This window comes from Triturus cristatus, chromosome 4_2, assembly GCF_964204655.1.
Source record: "Triturus cristatus chromosome 4_2, aTriCri1.1, whole genome shotgun sequence".
Classification (NCBI taxonomy): domain Eukaryota; kingdom Metazoa; phylum Chordata; class Amphibia; order Caudata; family Salamandridae; genus Triturus; species Triturus cristatus.
Window position 1 is genome coordinate 922,893,084 of NC_140586.1, and position 24,944 is coordinate 922,918,027.

A 24,944-nucleotide genomic window follows, 5' to 3' on the forward strand; every position below is an offset into this window, starting at 1 on the left:
TTGTCTTCAGAAAGCTTCAAGGGATTCCATCAATTAAAAAGGCGCTACTCCCAAGCAAGTTATACATTTGTAGATCAACCAGTTGTGCACAGTGACATGTCTCTCAGGCAAGCAGGATCCCTGGCAAGGATGCTTGTTCAGATCTCTGCCCGGCTTCGGTTTCACAGCACAGAAAACTCCCTGACCGACACTCCAGCGGAAGAGATTAACCGCTGATGGTTGTCTTTTCACAAAAAATAAGGGAACCGGTTATGGAAAATTAAAAAAGTATGGGCACGTCTTGCCCCTCAGATTCTGCCAACCTTGGCCTCTGATCACAAGGAACTATGGGCCCGATGTACGAAATTCAAATTTTACATTTCCTAAATACCAACTCCGGATAAATTGCTATTTAGGTCATTCAGAATTATATGTACAAAATGTATGATTCCCTAATAGCGATTCCTAGAAAGTACAGCAAATTACGACAGAGACTTGGCCTTTGTACATCGGAAACTGCCATTTAGCATTTAACGGGCCGAAATAGCAATTTGGCGCATTAAGAAATGCTAAATGGCTTCGTACATCTGGCCTTTGAAAGATGTACATAGCCATCTGTGGTGCTGCACTCACTAATGGAGCATGACTGTGCCTGTGACTCCGACAAGCACACCTCTCGAGAGGTGGAGAATAGCGTCAGGCGGGTAAAGTCACTCGGCCATGAGAACAACTGACCACGGGCCCCACAGGCGGGAGCGAGATGGAGATGGCGGTCACCGGCAGCGCTCATTCCTGATGGAACTCCACAAGAAACCGCCATTCCAGGGGGGGTCCTGGAGGGCCCCATGTGATCATTTCAAATTCAATATTTGTTTTGACGGTAACCTCAGGAGATTAATACCAGAAACATTTATTCTGGGAACGTATTTTTGTGTTTTTTTTATCATTCATGATGGATAAACATTACATTTTATCCAATATTAATTTCATTGGTGTTTTAAATCCCTGTAGATGCCCTTGTTGCATCATCTACTCAGTTGTGCTGTTTTCTTTTTATTTATGGGGGAAATTCCCTATAGTCCCTTATTTGTTGCCCTGATCAATAACCTATCATAGTTGCTTATCCCATCCTATTGTTTACCTAATCCGTCACACCTCATTATTACCTGTTCCATGCCTGACGCTTATGCTCCCGATTCTTTTGTGTCCTGATTTTTTGGCTCCGGTCTTTTCTTTCACCCTTGTTTTTGATCCGACGTCATCACCGCCTGTGGTGTTGGGCCGTAGACCCACATTACGTGAATGGTAGACACAGACACCAGGCGAGACAGTGTAGTAACTGGCCTCGAGCACGTGCACCCGGGCCTTTTTATTAGCGGGGCCACGTCACTCATGACACCCGTGATGGATGGGTGTGGGGGTGCAGTGTGTCCAGCCCTCAAGGGAGTGGCTGGAAGTACAGCTTCCTGCGGAACACTAGAATGTGTCCCGCAGGACATTACATTCCTCCCCAACTTTAATGAGGAACAAACAAAGCGTTAGTCCAACCTGTGGGGACAAAACAAACAGTTATCTAAACGCCACAGGGTCCATCAGTCTTCTGCGTCAGGTGGCAGGGCGACATCAGACGTGAGCTGGAGACCTGGCTTGCAGCAGGACCTTCTCGGCGGACTCCCGTAGTTTAACCTGAGGGGTTCAGGACACGACCGCTGGCTTGGAGACGTCCGCTGCATACCGTCAATTCGCCTACGATGACATGTCTTGCTGCCTTGCATGGCTTCCACTTTGCTCACGTCAGTGATGGTCTGTGGTGAGTTCTAACAGTTCTTTTTAGTAGGCTGCGTCGTGACCATGGACGGAGTCTCAAGTGAGAATTCACAGAGGTGTTGCGGGACCGACTGTCCCTGTTGAACTGCTTGGCTGTGACCGGTAACCTGTCGGTGGGGCACTGTCTCTTCTCGCTCTCCCGCCTGGGGAGGCCCGTCGTCGGGGTTGCTGCGGGACTGTAGGAGGGCTGCGCTGGGGGCTGCTTATGTGCCGTCTAGGGGCAGCTGCAAGACCGCTGTGGAGCCGTTACTTAGTCGCACGCACAACCCTCACGGGTGGATGAGTCTTGGTCAAGACTTGCACTCGCTGCCGCGGTTCCGGTGTAGGCCAGGTTAACAGGTGGCTTCTGACTTCTTTAGTCGGCTGGTGTGGCAACGGTGTCGGACTCCAGTTATCGGTACTCGGGGAGTGGTGTTTGACGCATGTGCTGATGGCTGGCATGATGGCGGTTGTCAGCCGTGTGGTGAGTCGGAATAACAGGTGGTGGTGGCTTGCTGGGAGAGTTTGGATGTCAGGAGGGACTTAGCAGCCAGGTATCTCCGCTTTGTTGAGGTTGATCTTCGGTGGCGGCTTGACACGTGGAGTGTACGGATCCTCTCTTGCCTGTTTTGGGGCCACTGCTGACTCCATCTTGAGGCGGTGTGAGGGCGGGCAATCGGTGATGATCTTCACCCGTGGCATCTGCGTACAGGAGTAGGGATGCTGCATGACTTAGAGTGCCGACGCTTTGGGATGGACGGTCGCCTGGGGATGCGTTTGGATGAGACGTGGTTGGCGCTTGCTGCGGCTTATGTCCGGTTCACCCATGAGGCTGTATCCAGGCACGTCGGTCCACCTTGGTGGCTGTCTGGTGTGTCAGGATGTGCTCTTGGCTTGCTGTGAGTCCTCGGTCTTCTCCCTTTTGTTGGTCTGTTCAGCCCACCTATGTTTATCCGGTTTTCTGGGTGACAGGGCTGTCACTCTCTTCTTTCTTCGAGGGTGTTGCGCTTAGACCTCGAGGCAGCGCTGTCATGGCACCGGCTTCTGCTTTCGCTCCGGCGTGCTTGTCTGGACTGGTCACTTAGTGACGTGCTCCTTGCTTGCTGGGCGACGTAACGTCCGGTCTCGTGTCGCTGGTTGTTGGAGCGCATGTTGCTGTGGCGGCCTGCCACGTGGAGTGTGCGACTCCTCTCTTGCCTGTCGTGGGTCACTGCCGACTCCATCTGGAGGCAGTGCGAGGGAGGACACTGTGTTGTCTTCGGCCCACTGCGGGGCTTTGCTGTTGCAGTAGAGATGCAGGCGTTCTCGATGCTGCGTTCAGCAGTGCTTCTTTGTGGAGATGTCTCTATCTCCCAGGCGCCTGCCCGTGCTGTTGGATTCACTGGTGCGGTCTTCTGCGCGCTTCGGACCACGTGCACTCGGTTTTCTCCTTGGCCACTCTCTTCTGGCACTGGTGTGCCTGTGTTGTAGCTTGCGGTTGTGTCTGTACACCAGTGGGAGCGAGTAGTGACCTTCTCACTGGCGGTGGCGTTGGGCAGCCGCTTGTGGTGCGCACTCTGCACCAGTCTTTCTTGTGCTTGTAGTGGGGATGGTTACTTTGAGACGCTGCTGTCTGTCTGGTCTTCCACTTTTGCTGGTGGTGGGTGTCTTTGGCGTTGCTGCTTGAATTTAGCTTTGAGGTTCTGGCGGCTTCCTGCGGGGTCTGTCAGTCTCCCCGTGCTTTGCAAAGGTGGCAGGCAGTGCTCTTCTATTCCCCTCGCAGAGTCCTGGGACGTAGAAATGCTGAAGCCATTCCTACGTGTGTACCTTGTTATGCTGGGCACTGCAGGCGCTTTCGTTCCTGGGTGGGTCACACAGGCCATGCATGGCTGTTTGGGCATGGAGACATTTGCAGTGGCACTATAGGGCCGTGCCTGAGAGTTCCTTTTCTATTGGTGCAGATTACCAGTCACTAGGTAGAGCTGCCGCTGCAGTGTAAGGACTGTGGAGGCACCTCGTATTCGCACTGCGGCGGTCGTGTGCAAGTGAAAACCTCCTCAGAGGAGCAATGGTGTAGCAGGATTGTGGGCGCATAGGCCCTCTTACATGTGCTACTAGTGTCAGTTCGGACGGGCCTTCCTGCGGCTTTTTCTCCGTTTCCGCCTTGTCTCTCAGGAGGCGGTGTGGCCCTGTAGCCGCTGGGTGGTGTTGTGGGGTGATTTCAGAGAGTACACAACAGCCTTCCCGACACCGAGGGCTTCTAGAGAAATGCTGGCTTCTGCGGTGTGCTTCCTACTTCTTCAGTGCTGCAGTAGCAGCAGGTGGCCATCAGGGGGCTCAGGATATTCTTCACTACCCTCCTGGTTCAGCAGTGACAGTCTCAGTACCAGGGGGGTCACTCCGCCATTTTCAGTGCTTGTTGCCCGGGAGGAGGTCATTGATCATGCAGGTACCTTGATTAATTGGGTGGCGGATGCACTTCCCTAGGCCCTTTCGGTGCAAGCCACGTGCTTATCTCCTAGGCCATGGCGGACATGCGGTGCAGTGGGCAGGTGCTAGGTGGCGCTGTGGGCCTTTATGGCTGTCTCGGGTACTTTTTGATGGGACCGCATCCCCTTTCATGTTTGTATAGTTGAGGCTGACTCCTCTTTTCAAACCCAGTCCTGGACTGTGCTGCCGTATGCAGAGGTTTCTGGTGTGGAGGCGATGTGGCTATACAGCCACTGGGTGGCAGTGTAGCACTTCAGTGTTCAGCCTGGAAGCGTTTCACATGCTGTCTCAGGGCCATCGTGTAGGCAGGTGCCCGTGAACTTGTTTACAGTGTGAGCATCACGGAAGTTCACGGAGAAGGTAGGACAGTTTAATTTCTTCCCCTAGAATTGTGGACTCTTGCGGGGGGGACACTGATCAGAGCAGTGCTGCTGGAGTGGCAGGCCTCTGGAGACGTGTGCGTGGGGGGGGCAACCCACCCGTTGCCGGTGCTTGTTGGTCCTTCAGGAGCAGATGCACAGTTGCTCCTGACAGCCAGGTGGCGTTGCCAGTACTTTGGCCATTTCCCGGAAGTTGACAGGGCATGGCGTGGAGAAAAGATCTCGCTCGGCCGGTGCAGCTGGGCACAGGCTCCTCTCTTCCCTAGGCTATAACACTGCAGGTGTCCGCTCGGGGCGTCGCACTCACTTCTCTGTGCAGTAACAGGGAGGCCGTGAATCGGCACAGTCTCACCTCACCAGGCTGTGGCGCCCTGTCGTCTCTGACCAGCTGCTGGGGATGGTTCAGAGGTGAGTGCCGGTTGGTGCGCCATTGGCTGCGTGATCCCGGTGGCTGGGATGCAGGGGTTGAGAGTGGGGTAGTGGGGCACTCAGGCTGTACAGCCTCTCCACGTCCTCCGATGGCGTGACCGGCTCTTGTCTCAGGCTGCTGCTGGCGGCGCCGGGAGTAGTCGCATCGCGTCACATTCCTTTTCCTTATGGGTGTCGGTGCAATAATGGCGGGCGGGCTGTCCTGCGGGCACCTCAGGGCATGGGCGGGGTACACCAAGGGTCAGGGCCTCGGGCGCTTCCCACACAGCGCTAGTGGCGGCAAGCCTTTGTCATGCCTCTTGGGCCACTGACCTTCCGCTGTCGGGCTGGCTGGATGGCATCACGGCTGCAGTGGCGGCCGTTTGTGGGTGCTGCCGGGACTTATCCTGTGATGCCGATGCAGGTGTTGGGTGGCCTTCTTTCCCTCAGCACGGCCTCGATCTTCGTAGTGGCACGTGTTATGAGTGAGCCACCGTGCAGGCAACACTGATCCTCCCGGGCCTAGGAGGCGGTGACCGGATGACATGAGGAGCTCAGTCTCCTCCGCAGTCACGGGTGGCTGTAGACCGCTCGCCGGGGGTGCCGCTTGCCGGGCTTATTTCCTCCCCCACGAGGAACAAGGAAGCATAGCAGCAGGCATGCGGGGTCAGCTACCCGCCTCGTCGCCAATGTGGTGTTGGGCCTCAGGCCCACATTAAGTGGATGGTAGACACAGACACCACGCAAGACAGTGTAGTAACTGGCCTCGAGCACGTGCACCCGGGCCTTTTTATTAGCGGGGCCACGTCACTCTTGACACCTGTGATGGATGGGTGTGGGGGTGCAGTGTGTCCAGCCCTCAAGGGAGTGGCTGGAAGTACAGCTTCCTGTGGAACACTAGAATGTGTCCCGCAGGACATTACACTGACCTGGTGAGACGATCACTGGTTCCAAAGGGAAGAATTTATAACTGTGAAAGTTGCCAAAATCTCCCTGCCTGGTAGGGCCAATCTAGCCCAGATGTAACTGAAAGCAACAGGGGTCAAGCTGCATAGCTCTGCTTGAGAGATACCAAGTTAATCCTAGCCAAATAAACTTCAACGGCTTCCCAGTGCCAGAGACTCCAAGAAGATCCTGCCATGCATCCGTTCAAACCAAACCGATGTCTTTGCAACATGCCGGTAGGACATGGGAGAGGACCAAGAAGTGGAACACATCCTCTGCGGTAAGAATGTCATTCTCCCTTCAAAGAAAAGTCCAGATTCCTCGCATCCAAAGGAACAAAGGATGCACAGAGACATATGCAGAACCTCAACTCAGGGATCATTAAGGAGTTTTAAAGCACCTACATCTTCTCGGTTGCAGTGGATAGAAAGAAGAACAATAAGGTGAGACTGCGTGTGGATTATTGAAGATTAAACAATCATTGCCCTCTACACCAGCACACTGTGCCTTGTGTCGATGGTCTTGTCATCAACTTGCTTGGAGCTGCTGGTTTTCTATGCTGGACCTGAGGAGGGGATCCTAGGAAGTTCCAATGGGGAAAAAAGACTAAGAGAAGAAGGCGATCAGATGTCATTGGGTTCCTACACGATTAAATAGATGCAGCAAGTCTTCTTGGTGCAACCTTCCAGGCATTAATGTGCTTAAAGCCTTAGAGCACCTCAGCAGTGACATTTACTTCTAAAAGACGCTGGAGAAACATGAGCATTTGTGAATGAATGTCTTGAACTGGCTATAACATGGCTCTTCCGCTGTAGAGTGGATTGCGTCGGTCTCTGGGTGAGGGGAAGTAATATACCTCCTGAAGGTGAAGGTATTCAGTGCTTGGCCGCACCTACCCATGATAATCGCCATTCCTAAGATCCGCTGTTCCCAGACCACACTGATAATGCGTACTCCGAACCTAGCAAACAAGACAGAACACTAGTCTACCAGGCCTCCCCATCACTAGCTGTATAAGAAATATAGATACCATTGAATCAGGACTGTGAAAGCAAATACAGGGCTATAACAAACTCACTTCCCATCTCATATGTTTGGCATCAGTGTGACGGGGTAACGCTTGTGTTGGAGAGTAGGATCTGCTTCACATGGGTACCCCCACTTTTTACTGGTGTTTCACTGTTTTTCGACCTTAGTCTGGCTGTGGCCCTGCTAATCAGGACCACAGCCTAGCTGCTTCCGCTCTAAAATGGTTTCCATGTACATTAGGTACATATCTAATTGGATTCTGGAGTGCCTTATAAGCCCCTAGTATATGGTATACTATGTACCTAGGGCATAGGTACCTCAGAGGTCTACCAGGGGCTGAGGAAAGTATTATGCCACCCCTGGGAAGCACTCCAAAATGGCACCACAGGTCTGCTACTGCAGCCTGGGTAAGGGTGTGCTTGCACCCCTTGCAGTGATATAGGCTACCTATATCCACATATATACATACACATATAAACCTATAAGTCACTCCTATGACAGGCCTTAACAATCCTGAAGGCAGAGTGCTTGGTTTTGTGTGAGGGGGTGCCCAAGCATGAGCTGAGCCCCTCTGCAGCTTTCGGAAATCCTTCCTTATGGCTGTTCTGTGATACAGCCATTTCATATACTCTTAAGTGCATTATAACCTCGCGGTAAATGCTAACTTTGGAATGGCTGCATCAAAACATGTCGTGTTTGATGTCAAACGCTTTGGAATACTACCGCCCCCCTGCCAATTCTGGCAGCGGGGTAGCATTCCACCCTTCTAGAGGGAGAGACATGTTCACACTGGTCAAAACCGGTAGGACTTTCCTGAGCCCCGGCATCACAAAATGGATGCCTCTGCCACAGACACGGGTCTGGCCTCCTGCTGCTGACCGAAACTCCGGCAGGGGAGGCCTGGACAATAGGTTTCCAGTCGAAGGGAGGTGTGACCACCTCCCCAGACAGGCAGATGTGTATTGGGGCTGGGCGGGAGCACTCTCTGGTGCTTTGAAGTCCTGCACTAGAGGCACGTTTGCTGTCCCTGTGCATAGTCCAGTTCAAACCGGTTGCAGGGGCTACCTGCCCCTGCTCTGGGGTGAAACTGGACAAAGGAAATGGGTGTAACCACCCCTCTTTCCAAGCCCACCCATAGGTGGGGCCTTAGAGTTAGTTCATCCCCTAAACTTAGTATAAGTATAGGAATCCAGTCCCTAGGACTTTAGATTACCCTGAACGAAACTCTGCAACATATATCCTGGACCTTCGATGTTCTATCCTGACTAGAAAACTGAAGAAATCTCCCTTGGGGTCAAGGAGTGACTCCCCTGCTTGGCAGGCACCAAAGAAGCAACTGACCAGTCTGCATCGCTGAAGCTCCCGCCGGATGCCAAAGTCTTTGCGTCACCAGAGGTGGATTTCCAGACTTCCCAGAGGCTACCCTGAGTCCACAGCAAAGCTGAGGCCCGAGGCTATTGTGGGTGACGTGAAACCATGACCCTGGACACCATTATCTTTTGCAGCAACACCATCTTCCTGGTCCTCCTCGAAGTTGTGCTTTGGGCTCTGAGAGTGCCAGCCTTGAGCACCTCCTGCACCGAAGATTGCTGGCCTCCACTCCACGAGTGACCCGTGGGCCAGTTTCAAGTGCGACCGCTTAAGGCCCCTTCGCAATCACTAGCCCATTGGCTAGCAGGTTCCCACGAAGGCAACTCATTTTCCTGCTTGGGCTTTCCTAGTTGCTCCAGACGTGCCCTTACTTACCCTCGCTGGGGGAGTCCCTCAGACCTTGCTGGTCTGCACCGCAGTCCTTTTTCTGAATTCCTGTGACTTGCTGTTGCCAAGGCTTGTTGGGTCCAATCTGGTCGCCGACACCGCAGCACTCGACAGACTTCATGGGACAGCTCGAATCCGGCTCGTGGACTTCGTCGACGCCTCCTGGACCTCGTGGCTGAAGAGTCAAGACACCCATCAACTCACCTGAAGCACCCAACATCTGTGGGCATTGGCCCATCCTGCCCTTGGTCACTGGCTAGTGACCCAGACTCTGTCCCCTCTGCTTTCAGGTTCCTTCCATCCCAGATCCAGGCTTGGATCTCTTCGGACACTTCTCCTCTTCACGGCAGCAGCAGTTCTTTGCAGGCTCCCATTGAAATCGACGACGCGACCCGACACCAAAAGACACCCTTGCACCCGGCTTCCCTGGGTGGGGTAACTTGAGTACTCCGGTGCTCCCATGGGTGCTAGCCCTAGAACTTCTTAAGTCCAAAAGGGTTTGGTCCTGACTCGATTAGAAGTGTCCCTAATCTTTAACTTTCCAACCGCGACATTGCCCATAGAAGATAACGGGAACCCGCGGTTGTGTTTACACACTGCATACAGTCCCCGTGGGTCCCCTGTGTCACTACCTTGGGTGGTTCCTTGGGGTCCCAGCGATTCTACAGGCTCTAGACCTTGTGTCTACCTCAGTCGTGGTTCTTATACCACTTTTTTGGTATATGGTTTGGTACGCCCCTAGGGCCCAAACGTGTATTTGTGCTATTACTGATAATTGCCAACTTGTAAACAAAGTACTTCGAACTCCAGTCTCATAAAGAGACGAGAGAGGTGTGTTTTATCTTAAATACATATATTTTGAATATATACCTGGTGTGGTTGTCCTTTCATTTGATCATTGAAGAGATTATAGACTGGTAAAACAAGCTGCTTTACATTCCTTCAAGACTTAGCCTGAAGGCTGCTCTCCATAGCTACCACTAGGATAACTTTCAATAAATGTTGTCTTTAACCTATCACCATAAGGGGTTGTTTGGACTGATACAAGGTGCCCACTAGAACTAGTGGACAGCATAAATCAGGCCACCTTCTCACAGCTTGGACTTGTGAAGGCCAGTTTCAAAGGAAGGCCGTATTGACAGCAATGCCCTAGCTGGGTTTGCCCCTCACAGAGAGTCGGGCCGTCCCCGGTGGATGGCCTGTCCATGAGTAATGGAACTCTAGAGTGTTATGGAGACTTCTCCAGGATTCAATATTATCAGTCATAACAACATCAGGCTGAATCTAGTGATGCAGACCCTGACTTCAAGGTAACATCTCTTCTCTCAGGCTGTCAGGACACTTTACTGCCAGCACATTAAATTCAAATGCAAACGTAGGGCTAGATCTGCAATATTTATTTCTTGAAAAACAGCAAAACATGCCTGACCATTCCTGTGATGGGCTATTAAACACCCTAAGGAACAGCAGGTTGTCCCCGCTTCCATAAAATCTTAAAAATATCCTTCCCCATGGTGTCAGGCTAGTTGGGTGAAGCCTAGACTAGAACACTGCATGTGGTCAGTCTTTCTAATAAGTACAGCCTGTTGCCCCGGAAACCTCAGAGACCAGATACCAATGTGAGCATTTCATCCCTCTATGTGTCTCTCATCCTCATATTTTGTTGGTTTCCTACTTTTATGCCTAAGGAGTAGAGTGGTTGAACTGCTACCTGGTGCAACTCCTCAATGATGCCTCACACCCTTTCTCATGTGGCTGGTGAATTCCACCTCCAGTTCTAGATCCGGTTTGCACAGAGGCCGCTAAACCTTTAGGCAGGTTGATGGAGTACATTGTTCTATAACAGCACTACATGTGGTTACAAACATGCACCAGCAACTTCAATTCACAGGAACCAGAATACCACTGCCACATTCTAGGACCATCTGTTTCGCTGGATGCAAGAAAGTTCTACAATCTGAGTCAATCCTGAGATTTTGGGGGTCTGGGAGAAGTGCGGCTTATCTCATTGTTCATAGCTCATTGAACAAATCTCTTGTTAGCTCCTCATAGTGACACTGAGGCCAAGGGCACAAAATGTAACACTCCTTGTGGTGGAAACGCCCCCACAGAGACTTTTCAAGGTAACCATCAGGTGGAGGTAGCCAGAACACCGGTGGTGGCCCCTTTAGGCTATCGCAACATTCTTTATACAAGGCTGGTCCACACATTTTGCAGCGGACTGTGCTAATACACAAGATGGCCAGACTGTCCTTCGCCTACAAAAGCATGGCCAAGTAAAAACAGCTGGGTAAGTGATCCACTGGATCCGAGTGGCGGTAGTAGCGATCAAGTTGAAACTACTGTATGCGGATCTCATGGTCTTTTGGAGTAAAGGACCAGAAAACTTGTAGAAATTGGCAAAATAGAAGCCCATTTCTTGCAGGCTTGGAACCTATGTTTTGTGACAGCACTCCTGATGACGCAACACGTTTATGGGTGTCTGAACCCCAGAGCCTGGTCCCAGGAGCCACAGGCTACTGGATACTTTGAAAGGAAGTCTTGGGGTGAACCTAACTTACATCTGCTTTCAGAAAGACTTCAATGGACCAGAGTACACCAGAACAGACTCTCACTCCCACTGTCAGACTCACCATACTAGGGGTCTGGGTTTCACCAGATCACACTTTATCTTCCACTGTCAGACTCGTGTTTCCGATAAACATTAGACTGTGGTTACTCCCTACACCAGATCAGACTTAACTCCCAGTGTCTCTGTCTATGAATAATATTGGACTAGGGGGTTCTGGCCTACAGTAGATCAGATGTTAAGCCCCAGTGTCAGACTCTTGCCAATGAATAACATTGGACCGGGATGGGTGTCTGTCCCACACCAGATCAGACTTTAACTCCCAGTGTCAGACTCTGTCTATCAATCACATTGGACTTGGGGGGGGAGGTCTGGCTCACACCAGATCAGAATTCAACTCCCACTGTCAGACTCTGTCTATCAATCACATTGGACTCTGGTTCCACTTCACACCAGATCCGTGTTTAATTCTCACTGGGTCTTTGCAAATCTTTGTTACGCTTATGGAGCTCAGAAGGAGTCACAGAGAAGCACTTTATAACCCTCCTGATATCTAGATTTATATGGATATTAAAGAACATCTTAAAATCGTTACTCAACTTCTCTATCACTGAAAACACCCCGAAAGCTTTGTCAGAATCACCAGAACTGAAAAAATGACTCTCCATTTCAAACTGAACATCCTCTCTGATGACCAGTGGTCAGTGTCCTAAACAAATCATCAACCATTGCTGCATCCCTTCCCAACATTGTTCCACCTCTCTGTGTGTGGAAGTAGATGGAGTGTTGGCGGGAGTGCGTGGAAGTAGATGGAGTGTTGGCAGGAGTGTGTTGAAGTAGATGGAGTGTTGGCGGGAGTGTGTGGAAGTAGATGGAGTGTTGGCGGGAGTGCGTGAAAATAGATGGAGTGTTGGCAGGAGTGTGTGGAAGTAGATGGAGTGTTGGTGGGAGTGTGTGGAAGTAGATGGAGTGTTGGTGGGAGTGTGTGGAAGTAGATGTAGTGTTGGCGGGAGTGTGTGGAAGTAGATGGAGCGTTGGCGGGAGTGTGTGGAAGTAGATGGAGTGTTGGTGGGAGTGCATGTAAGTAGATTGAGTGTTGGTGGGAGTGCGTGGAAGTAGATGGAGTGTTGGCAGGAGTGTGTGGAAGTAGATAGAGTGTTGGTGGGAGTGTGGAAGTAGATGGAGTGTTGGCAGGAGTGTGTGGAAGTAGATGGAGTGTTGGCAAGAGTGTGTGGAAGTAGATGGATTGTTGGTGGGAGTGCGTGGAAGTGGATGGAGTGTTGGTGGGAGTGCGTGGAAGTAGATGGAGTGTTGCCGGGAGTGCGTAGAAGTAGATGGAGTGTTGGCGGGAGTGCGTGGAAGTAGATGGAGTGTTGGTGGGAGTGTGTGGAAGTAGATGGAGTGTTGGTGGGAGTGCGTGGAAGTAGATGGAGTGTTGGTGGGAGTGTGTGGAAGTAGATGAAGTGTTGGTGGGAGTGCGTGGAAGTAGATGGAGTGTTGGGGGGAGTGTGTGGAAGTAGATGGAGTGGTAGCGGGAGTGTGTGGAAGTAGATGGAGTGTTGGTGGGAGTGTGTGGAAGTAGATGGAGTGTTGGTGGGAGTGTGTGGAAGTAGATGGAGTGTTGGCGGGAGTGTGTGGAAGTAGATGAAGCGTTGGCGGGAGTGTGTCTAAGTAGATGGAGTGTTGGTGGGAGTGCGTGTAAGTAGATTGAGTGTTGGTGGGAGTGCGTGGAAGTAGATGGAGTGTTGGCAGGAGTGTGTGGAAGTAGATGGAGTGTTGGTGGGAGTGTGGAAGTAGATGGAGTGTTGGCGGGAGTGCGTGGAAGTAGATGGAGTGTTGGCAGGAGTGTGTTGAAGTAGATGGAGTGTTGGCGGGAGTGTGTGGAAGTAGATGGAGTGTTGGCGGGAGTGCGTGAAAGTAGATGGAGTGTTGGCGGGAGTGTGTGGAAGTAGATGGAGTGTTGGTGGGAGTGTGTGAAAGTAGATGGAGTGTTGGTGGGAGTGTGTGGAAGTAGATGGAGTGTTGGCGGGAGTGTGTGGAAGTAGATGGAGCGTTGGCGGGAGTGTGTGGAAGTAGATGGAGTGTTGGTGGGAGTGCGTGTAAGTAGATTGAGTGTTGGTGGGAGTGCGTGGAAGTAGATGGAGTGTTGGCAGGAGTGCGTGGAAGTAGATGGAGTGTTGGTGGGAGTGTGGAAGTAGATGGAGTGTTGGCAGGAGTGTGTGGAAGTAGATGGAGTGTTGGCAAGAGTGCGTGGAAGTAGATTGATTGTTGGCGGGAGTGCGTGGAAGTGGATGGAGTGTTGGTGGGAGTGCGTGGAAGTAGATGGAGTGTTGCCGGGAGTGCGTAGAAGTAGATGGAGTGTTGGCGGGAGTGCGTGGAAGTAGATGGAGTGTTGGTGGGAGTGTGTGGAAGTAGATGGAGTGTTGGTGGGAGTGCGTGTAAGTAGATGGAGTGTTGGCGGGAGTGCGTGGAAGTAGATGGAGTGTTGGTGGGAGTGCGTGGAAGTAGATGGAGTGTTGGCGGGAGTGTGATGAAGTAGATGGAGTGTTGGCGGGAGTGTGTGGAAGTAGATGGAGTGTTGGCGGGAGTGTGTGGAAGTAGATGGAGTGTTGGCGGGAGTGTGTGGAAGTAGATGGAGTGTTGGCGGGAGTGTGTGGAAGTAGATGGAGTGTTGGTGGGAGTGTGGAAGAAGATGGAGTGTTGGCGGGAGTGTGTGGAAGTAGATGGAGTGTTGGCAGGAGTGCGTTGAAGTAAATGGAGTGTTGGCAGAGAGTGTCGAAGTAGATGGAGTGTTGGCACTAGTGTGTGGAAGTAGGAGGAGTGTTGGCAGGAGTGCGTGGAAGTAGATGGAGTGTTGGCAGGAGTGTGTGGAATTAGATGGAGTGTTGGCGGGAGTGTGTGGAAGTAGATGGAGTGTTGGTGGGAGTGTGGAAGTAGATGGAGTGTTGGCGGGAGTGTGTGTAAGTAGATGGAGTGTTGGTGGGAGTGCGTGTAAGTAGATTGAGTGTTGGTGGGAGTGCGTGGAAGTAGATGGAGTGTTGGCAGGAGTGTGTGGAAGTAGATGGAGTGTTGGTGGGAGTGTGGAAGTAGATGGAGTGTTGGCGGGAGTGCGTGGAAGTAGATGGAGTGTTGGCAGGAGTGTGTTGAAGTAGATGGAGTGTTGGCGGGAGTGTGTGGAAGTAGATGGAGTGTTGGCGGGAGTGCGTGAAAGTAGATGGAGTGTTGGCGGGAGTGTGTGGAAGTAGATGGAGTGTTGGTGGGAGTGTGTGAAAGTAGATGGAGTGTTGGTGGGAGTGTGTGGAAGTAGATGGAGTGTTGGCGGGAGTGTGTGGAAGTAGATGGAGCGTTGGCGGGAGTGTGTGGAAGTAGATGGAGTGTTGGTGGGAGTGCGTGTAAGTAGATTGAGTGTTGGTGGGAGTGCGTGGAAGTAGATGGAGTGTTGGCAGGAGTGCGTGGAAGTAGATGGAGTGTTGGTGGGAGTGTGGAAGTAGATGGAGTGTTGGCAGGAGTGTGTGGAAGTAGATGGAGTGTTGGCAAGAGTGCGTGGAAGTAGATTGATTGTTGGGAGTGCGTGGAAGTGGATGGAGTGTTGGTGGGAGTGCGTGGAAGTAGATGGAGTGTTGCCGGGAGTGCGTAGAAGTAGATGGAGTGTTGGCGGGAGTGCGTGGAAGTAGATGGAGTGTTGGTGGGAGTGTGTGGAAGTAGATGGAGTGTTGGTGGGAGTGCGTGTAAGTAGATGGAGTGTTGGCGGGAGTGCGTGGAAGTAGATGGAGTGTTGGTGGGAGTGCGTGGAAGTAGATGGAGTGTTGGCGGGAGTGTGTGGAAGTAGATGGAGTGTTGGCAGGAGTGTGTGGAAGTAGATGGAGTGTTGGCGGGAGTGTGTGGAAGTAGATGGAGTGTTGGCGGGAGTGTGTGGAAGTAGATGGAGTGTTGGCGGGAGTGTGTGGAAGTAGATGGAGTGTTGGTGGGAGTGTGGAAGTAGATGGAGTGTTGGCGGGAGTGTGTGGAAGTAGATGGAGTGTTGGCGGGAGTGCGTTGAAGTAAATGGAGTGTTGGCAGAGAGTGTCGAAGTAGATGGAGTGTTGGCACTAGTGTGTGGAAGTAGATGGAGTGTTGGCAGGAGTGTGTGGAAGTAGATGGAGTGTTGGCAGGAGTGTGTGGAATTAGATGGAGTGTTGGCGGGAGTGTGTGGAAGTAGATGGAGTGTTGGTGGGAGTGTGGAAGTAGATGGAGTGTTGGCGGGAGTGTGTGGAAGTAGATGGAGTGTTGGCGGGAGTGTGTGGAAGTAGATGGAGTGTTGGCGGGAGTGTGTGGAAGTAGATGGAGTGTTGGCAGGACTGTGTTGAAGTAGATGGAGTGTTGGCGGGAGTGTGTGGAAGTAGATGGAGTGTTGGCGGGAGTGTGTGGAAGTAGATGGAGGGCACTCAAAGGAGGTGAATCTGGCACCTGAGCAGTGTGTAAAGTTCTCAGAGTTCCTCCACGCGGTCTGTGGGAGACAACCCTCACAAAATGTATTGTCTCTTAAAAACATTTCTTCAAAATACATTATCCCGCCTAAAGTGATTTGTAGAGATCTTCACTAAGTAGAAGATTCATCACATATTTCTTTTTTATTTACGTTTTGTAAACTCTGTAGCTGACTTTTAGGAAGCAGCAAAAAACCTATGAAAACCTACACTCCACTCCAGCCCAGTATTCCCAAGATACTCCTGACAGTGGGTTTGGAAAGTAACGCACAACATATCACAATGTAAGATAAGATTGCAGGATGTGCATGTGTGGGGTGTGTGCATGCATATAGTTTTGTATCTGTGTATGTGTGCATACACATGTGGGTAACTGTGTGTGTGTGTGTGTGTGTGTGTCTTGTGTACCCTTAGGTTTGTAGCTGAGGTTTACATACTGGTTTGTATCATTCATGTTGTAAGTATATATGTTTGGCTGCATATATACACCAGTGTGTGTCAGTGTGAAAGCCTGATACATTGTCTGTGAATGTGTATGAGTCTGTACCTCTGAATGTACGTCTGCATGTCTGCTGCTTTGTATCTGCACCGGCGTGTCTGATTGCATGCTCTTTGCTTGATTTATTTGCCCAGAGGACAGTAACAAGTGGGTCCCTACCTTCCAGTCCGAAGCATTCCTTCCAGAGTACCTGATCTCATACATCAGTTGCCCCTCCAGCTGTGGAAGAGGGGGTGCCCAGTGCAGGGTCAGGCGGTCATCGCTCACATTAGAGCTCAGGATCTGAGGGGCGTGAGGGCGCACTGTGGGGAGAGAGGACAAGAGGACCCCTCATCAGGCCTCAGAAGCAAAAACTTACAAAGACAGACACGCAGAAAGGAAGGAGGGCAGGAAAGGACCTTTATCAAATACGTCTTGAGAATCCTTACGTTCATAAAAGTAATAAACCAAGAACAAATGCTAAAAAGTAAAGAACATCGTACAAAATATAAAATATATTTCAAAATAAATTAAGCACATCTAACAACAAAGTTCATGAGCATGCGTCTCACAAATAGCAAGGTACATCACAACCACAAAACAGACCGATGATGTCACAAGACGAATTAAAAGCACATCTCTGAAAAAATGTCTAATTCTTGCAGAAACTGGATGGCACCTCAGAAAACAAGGTGCATTGCGAAAACAGCAAAATATAATTTTCAAAGGTCCATCTCTAATAAATAAAATATATGTTCAAAAATCAAAGAACAGTTTTCAAAAGACAATATGTTCATTAAAAAGTAAACAATGCTCCTTAGAAAACCAAACGGAAGCTTAAAAAATGCAGTTTGCAAAATATTATACATATTGCAAAATGCTGTGTTTCAAAAACCGACCTCACAATAATATACTTCAGACAAGCCCTTAAAAATATAAATTAAAGTATATCTCATAAGAAACATTAGGGGATATTCATAGATAGCATTTTATATTACTTAAAATACTACAGTAGCAATACCCACATACTAAAAAATAATATATTCACAAACCTACGACTGGAGGCCACCTCTGCCCCTCCTATGCCACAGAGGCGGAGAGCTCCTCACACATAAATTTACGTTTTAGTAGTAAATATAGGAAGGACAAGGGGGTTGGGGGCTGGAGAATGGGGAATACTTCCTGCTACACTGGAGGAGTTTCGGGATATTTAAGGAGGGGTTTATGGAGGGACATGTTCAGATAAACGCACACCCACAACTGGTTAATTTGCAAGTCACAAACTAGGGGGCATATCAGCAACAACCGGCGATGATTATCGCTAAGAGCACTTAGCGCTAGGATAATTATCGCTGGCTAACATGGATTTTTATCGCTGAGATAGCGTGCTATTAGCAACGCTTATCTCAAAAGCGATAAAACTCCTAGCGCTAACTGCCTAACGTGAGATTATCGCTGGAAACCCAGCGATAATCTCACGAAATATGGCATTAGCTTGTTGATAGGGCCTCACAAACTTAGCCATGATATCCACCTTCCATAGGATATCATGGCTAAGTCAGTCTTGAAGCAGGCGTAAGGAAAGTAGCGATAACAGGGGTTATCGCTACTTTTTTTGCCGCTATGCTTCATAGCGTGGGGCTTGATGATAGGAGAAATGTCGCTTAGCGACATTTCTCCTGTCAGGTCAGGAACGCCCACTTTGCATCTCATTAGAGATGCAAAGCTGGGCGTTAGGAATTTGTGCGCTAATGCAAGGTTTCACGCGTTAGTGTGACCTTGCTGATTAGGCGATAAAATGATCGCCGCTTTTCGGCCGAAAGCGGCCGCAAAAGCGGCGATAATTTTCTATCACCGCGTTGTAGATATGCCCCCTAACTTTTAAAATTCCTACTGCACTAGCAGTGTCAAAAGAGTTGTGAATGTCCTCCAGCCCAGTCTTAAACGTTAGTCAAGCACTGCACTGGAGGCAGAAGATACAATAACACCTTGGCAAAGATCTCTAGATAGAAAAGGACAGGCGGGGCAGCAGTGGAGATGTGTGGATTGTGTTTTGAAGTAAGTATTAAAATTGTAATACTACTTTACGCACTACAAAATACTATTTGTAAATCTCCCCTATACCTCTACGCAGAATAATTTAACATTCATCCCTGATGCTCAGTCCAGAGTGATGGTCCTGGTGGATGGATACCTTTGTGTACATGTTCAGAAGCACTTATAGGGCTGAGGATACTGGAAATCTAGTGGCGGGCTCTGCAGGGTTGGGAGTTGGGTTGTGTGATGGGGAGGCATTTCATCATTTCATGCATTATGAAACTCAACAAAAAGAATTTAAAAAATAGAATTCAGGCAGCCCACACCTGAAAAACAAGAGACTAGGTAAGGGCAAGACAGAGATGCTGCTGTTGGAAAGTGGATGTGTGAACAACTCAGCTTTGGATGGTGGGAAGGGAGGGGCCCAGAGCCTGGAAGGTGAGAGGGGAGACAGCTCATCACAGGAAGGTGGGAAGGAAGGCCACCCATCATGTGGTGGTGGACAGGGAGACTGTGGGTAGCTGCACAGGCTGTAAGGAGACCCCCCCATAGCTAGAAAAAGATGGAGTAGACAATCTATTAAGATAAGATTTATATGGGGATAAAACCTGGCTAGAGAACACCCAATGAACCTCCGCTTGCCCATGGTGTCTCAAGAAACACCCCTATAATAATCCAGGACTCTTCGGCAGCACAGGTAAGCGACGCTCTGTCTCTTGCCGTCTTCAACACAGATTTACACCAGAACCTGGGCACACACATCATGGGCATGGCAGGCTTTTACTGCAGTCAATTGTCCTCATCTTTGAGGATCAAAAACATACAAGTGAATTCTGTGTTCCTAGCCAATAAATCAATGCAAAAGCACCTATTTTGTCTCTAATTGAAATACCAAGGTCCCTAAAAACATGCCAACGCTCACAAAGATGCTTCATTTGTAAACCATTAGAAGAGCAGGTGAGAAGGTCTAGAGCCCCTGGAGACAGGACTGTTACATCCTCCTTAGTTCCTTGGTACTCAATAGTATTCCTTTTGTGCTCATGGTGTTTTTTGTAAGGAGCTGCCATCCTTTTAAATCCAGCATACTATAAATAGGTAAATAAATAATTAGGGACTACAAAAGCAGGCAATGACTGGAGAAGAGAGGGGGAGCTGCAGGCAAAATCCCAAGGCAGGGTTGGGAGTGAGAAACCTGACCATGATGTGTCAGAGTGAAGGGAGTGAGACAAGGAAGAATGAGGATAATGAAAACTAGTGCTGTGCGTGGGAAGATATATGGGACATATCCCCTGTTAGGAAAGGTACTCAGGGGGAAGAAGGAGTAGACGAGCAGAGTATTTACTGATGGAAACATCTGGAGTGAGGAAGGGAAGGAGAGAGAGGAAGAGAGGTAACCAACATAAATGCGTGCAACACTTCTCACCAGCTTTCTGCATCTCAAATGGCTCCTTGCAGAAGGTGACGACGTCTTTGGTGACAGTGGTGACATTCACAATCACAGAGATCTGGCTGCGGGTCTCTGCAGTGAACTCACACTTGTGGACCGAGGACTCCATCTGTGGCCCAAGTCTGGACGGAAGGCAGAGTTTCCAGTCTGTACCTCTGTTGATCAAACAAAAACAATGGATTAAAAGGCAACTGGAGGACCTCAGGGGCCTGGTTAGAATATATGGTTGAATCAGGTGTCTGAGCAAGATGGGACCAGTAATGGCTAAGGCACAAAAAGCAAAGGCGAGGGCCTTAAATTGAATACGCTTTTCGACCGGTAGACAACGGAGATCATCTGGATGAGAGGAAACTGAATGGTGTTTAGGGATCCTCAAGAGCAGGCGTGCCACCATGTTTTGTAATATTTGCAGACGTTTTAGTAAAGTCTGTGAAACACCCAAATAACGTGAGTCGTTGGTTGCAGAAATTTTACATTTTCTCTCAACAGGAGTATCTAGTCCCAATAAAAATATCATGGCTCAATCAATGACAGGATCTTGAAAATCCACATTTTAAAGTATCTTAACAGGCAGAAAATCAGAAGGGCTTTGAAAGTTAACAGCAATATTTTAAAGGAACAGAAAATATGACAACTGAGAAAAGAACTGTACGGTCATCGCTGAGAGAAACAAAACTCAAGCAACCACAGCAACTACTGACGGAACTTCATGAATCCATTATAAATAAAAACTCAAAGAAGGTTTGGTCATTAATAGGATTTGGCCAGAACAGGAAAAACAAGTCAGAGGAGTACCCTCTAAATCACAGAAGGTGGGAAGTATACCTTTTCAGATCCGTATGGCTCCACTGATCAATCTCCAGGTACACAAGATGCAGTCTCCTCAACTTCCAAAGTCGAAACAACAATTTAGAAGATAAGAACTTGTATTACAGAGACCAAAACCTCTCACGCCCCGGTCCCAATGGGACCTCGAACGCCATAATAATAAAAAGTGCATCAAATTCTCCCTTACTCTTTGATTCCATGTTCAATGTCATTCTGTCTACCAGTACTATTCCTTCATCTTGGAATGGATCCATTTGCAACTGTTATACAAACGAGTTTCTAAAACAGAACCGAGCAGCTACCGTAAGGTAAATTCACTCAATGCTGATGGTAGAATCTTCTGCAAATCATTATTAAAGAAACGATCACCTTGGCTAATTTCCCCTCATCAGACTGGTTTCAAGTTGGGCTGTACGACCATGGAAAACATTGTGTCCATTAATTGTCCTTTCAAAAATATTTTTCACGCAAAAGGCAAAAAACGATATGCGTGTTATATTGACTACTCTGATGCCTTTGACAGGGTGGGTGGATCGAAACAAACGTCGGTCAAAATTGGTACTTAATAATCCAGTCACTTTCGGATATCTGGGTTCAAGGTAAATTGAGCCATGCATTAGAACATCAACAAGGATGTAGTTGAGCCCCCTTATCATTTTCATTATATATTGCAGACTTATTTTCAATTGTAGACAATACAGAGGGAGATTGCCAACAACTTGGCCACTCCACAATTCTGTTTCTCGCCTATGCTGATGATCTGGTTTAGTTTTCTAAAACTCAAATAGGCCTTCAACAGCAGTTACTTCGCCTCCAGGGTTATAATCAAAAAACCTAAAAATTAACTAACATAAAACAAGAATGATGTGCTTTGGGAGATCAAAGTGATCCTTCAAGTGAGCGATTGATCAATGAAATATTGAGCTTGTGAGGAATGACACCTCCCTTTGAGTAAGAACTACAGGACTATCTGAACTGGTCACAGCATATCGATAAATTGATTAATGAATGTGCTAAAAATGCAACTGTGAATAAACATTTTGCTGCAGAGTATGGAGGATGTGCCACTGGTCTAACCATTACTGTGTTTATATCTAAAGTAGCTTCTTTATTAACATACGGTCCAATTATAATGAATTCCAGCTTTTTAAGGAAGCTAGATATTATATTGTATAATTGTGTTAAGAAGTTATTTAATCTTAGAAAATCTACGTTGCAAGCTAGGTTGCGTTTGGAATTTGGGATTCCATCAATTTACTCACAGAGTGATATTATTCTATTAAATTATATCCGTGATTGTGTGTCATCCAAAGAACAGAGAGTAAAAGGTATGGTTAAGAAGGAACTACTTACAATCAGCAGGGCAAATTATATTTTTTCAAATCAACTGTTTTCCATTATGCTGAGAAATTACAATTTACCCTCATTAACTAGTATTGCTAGCATGAGCAGGTAAACTCGCGAAAAGTTAAATAAACAAGCAATTAATTTAGTGAATTTGAAGCAGATCAGGAGATATGCTTGGGACTAAAAATAGTTATGTCAACGACTCTTACAGTCATATACATCAATATTATCTTGATTTACAGTTAAATACATCTGTGAAAAATAGATTTTTCAGGTTTCTCCTCTCTATATTCTACCTGCCCAGTTTGAGGGTTCGTGGGACAAAGCAGCGAATCTTAAGCCATTATGTAGTCTTTGCTCTTTGAGTAAGGAATCGATTGAGTATGTTCTTTGCGTTTGTCCCAAGCTGCTTGATATTTGGAAAACACATTTAAAAACATTGTTTAGATTGCGTGGAATTAGAAAACGTAAGGATGCTTATTTTAAGGGGATTTCAGGGCAAATAATCAGGAGTGTGATGACATTTATGACCATAATAGACGAGCACTTTAAACATGCAATCTGACTGTTTTATAAATGCTTATTAATATTGCACATTTATTCCTTTTATGGTAATTTTCGATGTTGGACCTTTTTGTTTTTAATGTTGTTTTTATTAGTAGAATGTTTTTATAAGATTTTTTTAACAGCACGGTATCTCATATGGTCACTTTTTACATTGCTTGCCACTTTCCTAAATGTATTGTTTTAAATGATCTAGCCCCTTTGCTGCTAGGCCTCCCCCCTTGTGCTAAGCCTTTTTTTTGGCTATTTGGTGTAGTTCGCGCTTAGGCCCCTGTAACGTTTTGACCACATAAGGTACCCACGTGCAATTTGCGTCCTTTTCTTCCAACATCATGGGGATTCTAAAGGTACCCAGGGTTTGTGGATTCCCCCGGAGGGGACCCAGAAACTAGCCAAAATACAGCTACATTTTGTTTTTTTTTAGAAAAATGGGAAAAAGGGCTACAGATAAAAGCAGCTGTTTTTTTTCCTGCAAATGGTATAAAAAAGGGGTTGTGGTGCTACAATCACCATCTTCCCAGCTTTCAGGTACAAGCAAACTTTTCTTAGAAAACTATTTTCTTACACAGTTTGGGCATTTTTCTGGGACGCAGACTATTTTTGTCTATTTTTTGTGCTTTCAACCTCCTTCCAGTTAAGGGTAGTAATGGGTATGAAAGCAATAATGGATCTTAGAAAGCTATACATTTTAGAAAAGTAGACAAAATTCTTAATTCAGCAAGGGGTTATTTGTGTAGATCCTTTAAGGTTTCTTTATAGAAACTAACCGTTGAATATAGGAAAAACAGCCATTTGTGTCTATGTTTTCACGTGTAACTTCTTCTAATTATGACAGCTGTTTGAAAGCAATATACCATTGCATCCGCTGGACCTTTCTGGTTGTGGGGATATAAAGGACTTGTAGGTTCATCAAGAACCCGACGAACCCAGAGTCAATAAATGAGCAGCATCTCTCAATGGTTTTTCATTATGTACCGGGTATGTAGCAAGTCATTTGGGAAAATATATACATGGAAAAATCGGTATGAAAGACGCCTATGTATTTCTGAAATTGGAACAAAATATAGAGTTTAGAAACAGTAGATATTTGCACATTTCTGAAATTGTGAGTACCCATACTAGCATGAGAATTATAGGTCATTTTTTAAAATGACTTCTTTTTTACACATTGTCTTTCATTTGGAAGGCAGAATTGCATAGAAAGTCAATAGGCAATAACAGTTGCTCTACAATTCTATGTTACCCTAAGTCTTCCGATAAAAATGGTACCTCACTTGTGTGGGTAGGCCTAGTGCCCGCGACAGAAAATGGCTCAAAACGCAACATGGACATGCTTTATTTTTACAGTGAAAACTGACCCTTTTTCTGCAAAGTGCCTAGCTGTAGATTTTGAACCCTAGCTCTGCGGGCACCTAAGGAAACCTAGCAAACCTATACATTTTTGAAAACTAGACACCCAGGGAAATCCAGGATAGGGTTACTTGACTGGCTCCCACCAGGTTATATTACCCAGAATTCCTTCGCAAACTTAAAAATATGTTTTTAAAAAACCACATTTTCCTCACATTTCTGTGGTGGAAAGTTCTGGAATCTGCGTAGATCCACAAAATTCTACGCACCCCGCGTGCCCCATAGTCTTCCGAGAAACATAGTACCTTACTTGTATGGGTAGGCCTAGTGCCCGCGACAGGAAATGGCCCAAAACGCAACGTGGACACGCCACATTTTCACAGGGAAAACGGACCGTTTTTTTTTGCAAAGTGCCTAGCTGTAGATTTGGAACCCTAGCTCTGCCGGCACCTAGGGAAACCTAGCAAACCAATACATTTTTGAAAACTAGGAACCCAGGGGAATCCAGGATGGGGTGACTTGACTGGCTCTCACCAGGTTCTGTTACCCAGAATCCCTTGCAAACCTAAACATTTGTCCCAAAAAACCAAATTTTCCTCACATTTCTGTGGTGAAAAGTTCTGGAATCTGAGTGGATCCACAAAATTTCACTTACCCCGCATTCCCCAAAGTCTTCTGAGAAAAATGGTACCTCACTTGTGTTGGTAGACCTAGTGCCCACATCAGGAAACAGCCCAAAACCCAACGTGGACACACCGCATTTTACAGTGAAAAATGACACTATTTTACAAAGTGCCTAGCTGTAGATTTTGAACCCTAGCTCTGCCGGCACCTTGGGAAACCTAGCTAACCTATACATTTTTAAAAACTAGACACCCAGGGAAATCCAGGATGGGGTGACTTGTCTGGCTCTCCCCAGGTTCTGTTACCCAGAATCCCTTGCAAACCTCAAAGTTTGTAAAAAAAAACACATTGTCTTCACATTTGTGTTGGGAAATTCTGGAATCTGCGGGAAGCCACAAAATTCCACTCACCCCGCATTCCCCAAAGTCTTCCAAGAAAAATGGTACCTCACTTGTGTGGG

The 24,944-nt window shown here is 47.9% G+C and overlaps 1 protein-coding gene across 1 annotated transcript in view; it reads right to left on the reverse strand.

Moving 5' to 3' along the window:
- The window catches only part of MPL (MPL proto-oncogene, thrombopoietin receptor), a 238,382-nt gene that overhangs the window by 66,457 nt on the left and 146,981 nt on the right, over window positions 1-24,944 (reverse strand). The window contains exons 7-8 of the mRNA XM_085602979.1: window positions 19,748-19,926; window positions 16,468-16,610 (exon numbers count right to left, since the gene is read on the reverse strand). Of these exons, the coding sequence (XP_085459105.1) occupies window positions 16,468-16,610; window positions 19,748-19,926 (322 nt within the window). The remainder of the gene's footprint in view (window positions 1-16,467; window positions 16,611-19,747; window positions 19,927-24,944) is intronic.